This window comes from Drosophila elegans, unplaced genomic scaffold, assembly GCF_018152505.1.
Source record: "Drosophila elegans isolate 14027-0461.03 unplaced genomic scaffold, ASM1815250v1 contig_349, whole genome shotgun sequence".
NCBI lineage: Eukaryota > Metazoa > Arthropoda > Insecta > Diptera > Drosophilidae > Drosophila > Drosophila elegans.
The window spans coordinates 231,602-240,758 of record NW_024545729.1 but is presented as its reverse complement, the minus strand read 5'-3'; the positions used below and the strand labels follow the sequence as shown (position 1 = coordinate 240,758).

The 9,157-nt window shown below is 30.9% G+C and overlaps 1 protein-coding gene across 5 annotated transcripts in view; it reads right to left on the bottom strand.

Moving 5' to 3' along the window:
* Nucleotides 1–558: 558 nt before the first annotated feature.
* Nucleotides 559–9,157, bottom strand: part of LOC108135313 (protein pangolin, isoforms A/H/I/S) — a 78,742-nt gene continuing 70,143 nt past the window's right edge. For 4 of the 5 annotated variants that reach the window (XM_041708658.1, XM_017255481.1, XM_017255480.2 and 1 more), the window contains one exon: nucleotides 559–2,110. In XM_041708658.1, the coding sequence (XP_041564592.1) occupies nucleotides 1,024–2,110 (1,087 nt within the window). In that variant the 3' untranslated portion in view covers nucleotides 559–1,023. The remainder of the gene's footprint in view (nucleotides 2,111–9,157) is intronic. The other variant, XM_041708660.1, reaches the window with a different exon arrangement.

Here is a 9,157-nt window from a genome sequence, read left to right as displayed (position 1 = left end):
AAATAGGGGTGAAAGCAGGTTGAATGTCGGGACGCTCTTAAAAGTGCTGCATATTTGGGGAAACTTTTTTTTATTGTACTTGCGCTAATTATGTATTTATTAGGGATTTTATTGTTTAAAGTTGACTTTAAAGCAGAATAAAATAAACTTTTATGGCGAAAAACAATGTCGACTGTTATAGATTTAAACTTGGCTTTAAACTTTTAAACTTTTTTTACTACACATATACAGTATTTTGAGGGAATACCATTTTAAATTTCAAATCTTGTAATGGCTCACATTCTTGGTTGACGTTCTTATGGTATAATTGTATAAGTTATTCCAAAGTTAAAGAAATAAGCCTTTTGTAAAAATAAATAGAAAAAAAATTATTTCGAAGAGTTTTGAAAAATGTTATGTGAATTTTCGTAGAGTTACGATGCAACACTTACAAACAAGTAAATACAAAATTAACGCACCATTACTTTAGGGCTTTTTAAATTTTTTTCTGGAAATAATAGTTTTTAAATATTGATTTTCTTGATCCAAACTAATAATAAAAGCAAACAATGAGTCATATAAAAACCGTATTTTTTGTATAGTAAAATGTTGTATATATAGGTTCGCTTTTGTTTAAATTTAATAAATGAAACATTAATCGACATGAAATTTAACCAAATTCGATATGTTGATAATCGATTGTTGGCTTCAGTGTATACTGTCTCTTTATTTTCTGATCTATTTGGCATTGTCTGTCTGTCTATTTCTGTTTTATCTTAAGAAATATTTATGGTTGGCCTCTATTGGAGTTGTTGTAAACGATTTGTGCACAAATTCTATGATCTATGTTATGATCGTTATGTTCATATTAATTATTTAAAAAGAAATATTGCAGGTTTTATCTTGGCACTAGTACATTAATGGCCTCTCGTTTGAGAAGATGGCGAAGGGACATCGAGAATAATAATTATTGCACGTTTAATTATTGGAATTATTTTCTCACACAACTATGAATATTTATATGTAAAGATCCAATGCGATCTGTTATGAAACGCTAATGACGCCAGTTTCTGAAGCGCCTGCGCCTGGGGTCTTGCTAGATGCTTTTGCTTGAGGATCAGATGCTTTATGACATTCACTGTTGTTTACAGCATGTGTACTTACTGACAGGATTGTCGGCTCACTTCTTTTGGCTGTTTCGATATGGTCAGTTAACTGCTGATGGAAATGTTGACTAAAATTGTTACTTAAAAGCGAATGGTTCGCGCGGTAGCCGTGGGCTGCCACATGATGAATAATGGACGTAGCGGCATGAGCAACAATTGTTTGTGAGTCAGTAGCTTTAACCGATTCAACATTTTGATATTCACGTCTTTTAGTTAACTGATTTATGCTTAGGGGATTATTAACATCCCGTGGGTTAGCACCTATGGGGTTTCGGGAAATGTTTGGCAATGGAGAATGGTTTAAACTACTATTACCAATCGACGGCAATGAAAATATTGCATTATTACAAACTGTTGAATGCGGCTGGAAAAATGGTTCAGGCTTACTGCTACCTGTGCTAACTACTGGAGGACTTAGCCCCATTCCCAAGTGACTAAATCGATTTCCAAGCATCATGGCTCGTTCATGAGCTGAGCTTGGAGGCGGAACCGTCGTAGCTGTGACTGGCGAAACTGTACTTGAGGTATTTGGAGTAGTGCTTATGCTACTAGTTGAACCACTACTCGATCCTGACGTAGATGTGGACCGTTGTTGTGTAGTAGGCTGATCTGCACTGACGATCAAAAGAGCATTAGAGGTGGCAGGGAACAAAACATTAGTTGCTGGGTTGGTATTCATATTAATTGGGCTTGCCAAGCTCATTGTCGTCGATGGACTCTGTAAACTGGACAATCCACTAAGACAGCCTGGGCTAGACATGGATTGGTTAAGGGATTCGGTGTCGTCATCTTCTATTTTATTAGTTTCGTCAGCGCTTCCACAACTTCCGCCCAGTTTATCATCATCGTAGTCATCATCGTCGTCATCACTGAGCTGGCTTCCGTGATCATCAATACCGCTCCCGTCTTCGGTGGGTCCATTTTCATTCATAGCTTCCATATAACGAATGCATTTCTTTTTGCGTCTATGTAAAATAAGAAACAAATAGATATAAGTTAAATAATAACAAATTTAAGTCCAAATAATTAAAAGTGCAAGTATTCAAACATTCCGAATAATATATACACAAAAAATTTGGGAATTCATGCAGTAAGGGTTTGTACCCTTACAAATCACAAACAGATAAACAACAAAAAAAATGATTATTATTTTTATTAATTGCATGCCTATACTGCTATTTTGATTTCAACATTAAATTTATTCTTAAAATTAATGTTCGCTCTTTAAAGTTACATATTTCAGATATTAATAATATACGCATGGTAAATATTTAAAATCTGCGAAACAAAAATGTTTAATGTAAAATAAAAAAAAATGTACTTAGTTCAACATTTAAAAATAATTTCCTTAAAAAACATTACAAATATTTACTACTAATACATTTTCTTTGCATTAATAACACATTTAAACGACAGAACATAATAATAACAATAACAACAACGAAGCTAATATTAAAATTCAAGCTTGCTTTGAATATAAATTTACCAATTTATATCAGATTTTAGACGTATTAAAACACTCCCGGGCTCTGGGGTTTTGAGCAACTGGCTTCAATGAGGCAAAAAAGCCGTACCTTAAGCCAACGCGCTTATTGATTTTTGTGACAAAGCGAAATTTATTAGATAATGAGTTAAAGTTATATATTTGAATTTTTTTATGAAAAAGAGGCATAACAATTGTGCAATAGGGTGCACGTTTATTTGGTTAAATTAAACAACCTAACTGTCATCATCTTTAAGGTTTTTTGTGTGCCAAATTTATTTAAAAATCAAAAATCATTTATAATCTTTTAAAGTTGTTAATCTCGTTTAAACAAATTATTCGAGTAAAAGCAACCTGGGAACAGTTGCAGTCACAGCAATAGCATTGAGGACACATAAAATGCTTAAAAAAAAAGTTTGAAAGCCCAAAAGGGTTTTCACAGCTTAAAATAAATATTTAATAAAATTTAGAAAATTTTGAGAAAGATACTATTAAATTTCGTTGATTTACTATAAAAATGTTTTAATGTTAACGTAAAATGGAGTAATATATATAAGTCTTAGCGAGTTTATAGTGTTACCTTTAAGAAAACAAAAAAAAATTCGCTTTCAAACAACTTTTTTGCTTTTGAAAAGAGGTATATAAAAAGTGTTATTATTTTGACCGCATCTGTCGACAAACGTGAAAGAATGCCATTAACGCATATATAACAATACAATTTTGTTATAAATTTAATCCAAATTACTATGTTTATTAAAACAGATAACAACATTATTTTTGTTTAACATCGTAAAAAGAATTTCTGTGAAAAAACCGAAAGTTGTTTTTGTTATTTTTTATACAGAATATGTACAACAACTTAACAGATTTTTGCAGCTGCCCGGTTGTTTTAATGATATTTTTATAACATTAAAAGTTAATTCTTCAAATTTTAAAAAAACCAGCAGAAATCGCAGTTTTCTATAATAATTTTGTATGATGAACAAATATAATTTTCGAAAAACAAGGCTGGGTTGAAAAATTCCATTTCTAGCATAAAAAAATTGGTTTAGCAAGTTTTCTTATGAGATTTATTTGATATAGTCGTCCGATCCGGACTGTTCCGACTTATATACCTATTACAGAGTGGCTCACAAAATGATATTAAAAAAGCGGCCCGCCAGTTCAATAGAAAGAAGACTTTTTAGAGAAAGTTTCAATCAGAGAGCTTTTAAATTGGGAGATTAGTTTACACAGAAACGGACGGACAGGCAGACGGTCGTATATCTGGTCTCCCAGCAATGCTGATCACGAGTACATATACATAGATTAAAATTATTTATACCCTGCAATAATAGGTTAAAATTTAAAATAGTAACTTGCAGCGAAAAACAAAATTAGACTTAATCCAGTAATGCGATTAACATGTTTGACAATTGGAATGTATGGAAAGTAAAAGTGATTATACAAAATTTTTCAACGTTTAAACTGCTTATTAAAAAACAAATAAATTATAATAATGCCTAGAAATGGAACTACATTATTTATTGCATTTATTAAATTATGTTGTAGATGTCGCATTTTTCAAGATCAACTCCACTATTTTTCGCGTTTGGAATGCCACAGCATTTCTACTAAAACTCAAAAGCGACAAGTGTGCAATATTTTTTTATAGGTAAATAGTGCTTAAAAAATGATTAATTATTGAAAATTAAAATTTTAGTCCTTATATTTTTCATTAAAGGACGAACGAATGTTGAGTTCTCGATCCTTATTTTAACTGATACATTCTGACTCTTCAAAGTATATACATATATTCCTGATCAGTATTTTCCCATTGAAAAATTAAAGTAAAAATTGTAACATCTCTATTTAAAAATTGTTTCATTTCTTTTGGATGTACTAATGGTTAAATAATTCAGAATAACACTTTTAATTTTATTCAAGTCGGACAACGATTTCATATAGCTGCCATAGGAACGATATGTTTTTAAGCATACACGCATACAATTCGAAGTTTAGATGTTTTAAAGAATATTTAATTTTCGCAAAGCTGCAAAGGTTCGGCTTGCCGAAGTTTGTCTCTTTTTTTGGTTAACCTTAGCGAAAAAGTGAAGATGCATGCATAGAGTATGCCCTCAAATCCATTAAGTTGTATAAAGTAAAACGTAGAAGACCCTCTTAAGGACAGAAGCCGTCAAAGTGTCAAAAAATATAATTTTCCTGTGATCGTTTTGTTATGAATATTATTCGATTATGTTTTCACCAACTCATATGACGAAGAGGTATAACAGATAAAGCCGTAATGCAACTTTAAAAAAATGTCCGGTTAATACCTATTTTATTAAAATTTCTAGTTTTAAAGTTTAGAGTTTTGTGCAGAGCTCGCAAATAAAATAAACTATCTTCTACGGACACTTTGAGAATGAATCGGGAGCAAAAACTTTCAAAAGTTTTTTCGCTCAATAGATGTTCCGCTCTGAGCAGACAGTTTTTTTTTGTGGTCTTTTTGGTTCAGTCGTTCAGGAACTACTTTGATCGGTCACTTTCGACAAAAGTGTTTCTGTTACGAGTTATTCTGTGTGTGTGCCAGCGAAATTTAGTTCCGATTCATATGCACTTAGCAGAACACCTATATTCTTTGCTAATGCTAGTTGCTTAAATGAGTTCTTAATAAAAAAAAATGTTTGTCTGTAAAATGTATTTTATTCCTTTCCTACATAAGGTCTTAATCAAGCCTCTTCCTTTTCCCTTTTCGCTCGCAATAAAAACAAACCTTTTTGGAGACGTTTATTTCGCAGTCGACTTTTGAAAACAATTTTGATATGAACGCTCAATGGAAAGTGTGTCTGGAGTTGTTGTTAGTTTATTCTGTTGAGTCGAGCACTTGGACAGAAAACCGCGAGAGTTTCGGTCAAGCAATGTCCGTGTAAAATGTTATTTTGTTTTGTCAGTATGCAGATTGCATTGGAAAAATCGGTTGACGGTTATATGCGAGCTCTGGTTTTGTGACAAATCCACATTTGCTTTTAAGTATCCTTAAGGGGGTATTCTGGTCTAGAAATTTAAAAAAAAAAACCTTTTTTTTTATTATTTTTTATATTGAATGCATAGAATTTTTAAAATATGTTCCTAAAAAGATTTTTCAAAATTTGAATTATATAAGGAGATACAGCCGATTTTGTGACGTGACTTTAACGCGTTTTTCTCGAAACTACTTTTTTTGAGGTGGTTTACATGACATTTCAAGTTCTACTGAACCCATTGAAATTTGGTATATATCTTGTTTATTTTTACCGCGTCTTCCTCGGACTTGAACAAAATTTGATTATTGGTACTTTAAAAATAGTTGAAAAGATCGAAGAATTGGTTAAAAAACATTTTTGGTTTTCAAATCGACGGCGTTTTGATATTTTTAATTTTTTGGAAAGTGGACAAACCGATAGCGACTTCTTTATCAATGAAGAATTAGTTTGGATTTTATTTTTTTCTGATCTTTACATGAAATCATGTCAACCAGGACGCAGCTTTTTTTTAAAGACCGCACTCCACAAGTATGTATGTCGGCAAATAGTGGGTTTTTTTTTAAATTAATATTTTTTTGTATTTATAAAATGTCAACAAAAACCATATAATACTCCCTTAAGGGGCTATACCAGTGTAACCCACGAATAATAGGGAGCGGTCACTCTTTAGAACGCTGCCATTCAAAATTTATTTTTGGTACGACCTTGTGAATTGTAAACTATATGAAAATATTGATTTTTGAAAGAGTTACACTGGTGTAGCCTTTTAAAAATTCAGGTATTCCTAGCAGGGAGCATAATGAATATAATCAAAAAAGGTAAATATAAGAACAAGTTATTAAATTTATACAATAAAAATTAATTAGTTTTTAAATCAAACTTTTTTAAATAAGTATAAAAATTAAAATTTTGTTCTAGAAAAAATAAAAGTTGTTTTTTTGTTATATATATATATTTTGGTTTCTTAAGACACTTAATGTGTATGCGATGTTTTGCATTACATTTTTATTTTCATTTTTATACCCTTGCAGAGGGTATTATAATTTCAGTCAGAAGTTTGCAACGCAGTGAAGGAGACGTTTCCGACCCTATAAAGTATATATATTCTTGATCAGCATCACTAGTAGAGTCGATCTAGCCATGTCCGTCTGTCCGTCCGTCTGTCCGTCCGTCTGTCCGTCCGTTTATATGCAAACTAGTCTCTCAGTTTTAAAGCTATCTGCATGAAACTTTCCCAAAAGTTGTCTTTCTATTGCAGGTAGTATATAAGTCGGAACGAGCCGGATCGGACGACTATAGCATATAGCTCCCATAGGAACAATCGGAAAAATAATTGAAAAAAAATTATAACTTTGCTGTTTTTTAATTTTTTGTTTAGTTCTTCGACATATAGCAATGGTTAAATAATTCAGAATTATGGTTTAAATTTCATCAAAATCGGACGACTATAGCATATAGCTCCCATAGGAACAATCGGAAAAATAATTGAAAAAAAATTATAACTTTGCTGTTTTTTAATTTTTTGTTTTGTTCTTCGACATAAAGCAATGGTTAAATATTTCAGAATTATGGTTAAAATTTTATCAAAATCGGACGACTATAGCATATAGCTCCCATAGGAACAATCGGAAAAATAATAGAAAAAAAATTATAACTTTGCTGTTTTTTAATTTTTTGTTTAGTTCTTCGACATATAGCAATGGTTAAATATTTCAGAATTATGGTTTAAATTTAATCAAAATCGGACGACTATATCATATAGCTCCCATACAAATAATAAAAATATATAAAAGAACAATCAAATAATTATGCTGCAAATCGTCATAGCTTCAATGTTTTTAAACATATACGCAAGTAAATCATAATTTTAATGTTTTCAAAAATATTTAATTCTTGCGATAGCTGCAAGGGTATATGAACTTCGGCTTGCCGAAGTTTGCTTTCTTTCTTGTTTATAATAAAAATGAAAAAACATTTTCTTTTATTTTATAATATGAAAATAAAGAAAAATAATTATTAAGCTTTAGATGAGCCCCATTTTTTTTTAAATTATAGTTTTTATTTACATTCCCTGCTTCTTGGCATACCCTTACAAATATTTTTAGCGATTGAAACTTTTAAAATCGTTTTTGTCTTCGCTTGTAGCCTTACAAAGAAGTGCTTTACAATAAATTATGAACTTTAACTTAGATATGGACGAAAACACCAGAAGACGAATTACTATCATTCTGAATATTTTCAAACTACAAATTTTTTTACTGCACTTACTGGCTCTAACAAAATAGTAACAAAACATTTATGTTCTCTTCTAAATATTATGATTATGAAATTTAAGTATGATAAATATGACATTAGGTTAGATAATACTGATTCGATTTAATAATACATGAACTAAAAATTCACAACTTCAAACAGATATCGTGCTTAAATTTGTTTTATGTTAAAAAGTAAATTGTGCTCAAGGCACAAAATTGCAGTTCTGCGTCACAAAAAAAATCAAATTTAACTTGAAGGTTAATTAAATTGTGTTCATAACATAAAGGTATCGCAGTTCATAGCACTAGGTAAGCACAATTATGCACATCACTAAAATTCAATAAAATAGCTTAGGATTAAAAAATAAATCGTATAAATGAAACGGTTTTTTATATAAATCACTTCGCACAACAAGAACAAACAACAATGAGATCTTGTTCAAAGCAGATATCAGGGTTTCACAAAGCTTAATTTTAAAAAATGTAGGAATTGATAAAAAAAAGTATTAAAATAATTTAAAACCTATATTATTTTATCACTTTTAAAGTATAATGTTTAATAAAAACGGTATACCTTGAATATAGGATTAATTTATCACCTAGAGCCTATTTCTTATTTCACATTAATTTGTCAACCTGGGTATCGTGGCCTTAACAACAAAATGGTACTCTTTATGTTTAAAACGGACCAAACAAAAAAGTACCTAAAAACAGCTTAGAACTATTGGATAAGAAAATACATCTTAACAAAAAATAAATATATATTATTGAAAACACATCTCATAGAGTTTAAAATAAATGAGGTCATCGGCGCTCTATTATTGTCAAATCAAGTGATAATTTGCCATAAGTGAACACGCTATTGCAGACTAAAACCTTAGTAAAAAATATAAACCAAGTCATTGCTTCATGCAAAATCGCGAGTACAACAATTTTATATATTGTAGTTGAAAAAATGTACCAGGTAGATTGAGGATTTTCCTACCCCATAAAGAATATATATTCTTGATCAGGAACATTATTCTTGATCAGGATCAATAGCCGAGTCACACTGTTCGTCCGTATGAACGTCGAGATCTCGAAGACTATTAAAGCTAGCGATTTCAGAGTTGACATGCAGACTTTAGTAATTCTTATGCAGTGCAAGTATATTTAAAAACGTGGCTACGTCCAATCTATAATCGCGAAAGGATTTAGCGATTAAAGTTTCCGAGATCTTGACAGACAGACAGAAGGACATTTTAGATCGACTCGGCTGTTGATCTCTAT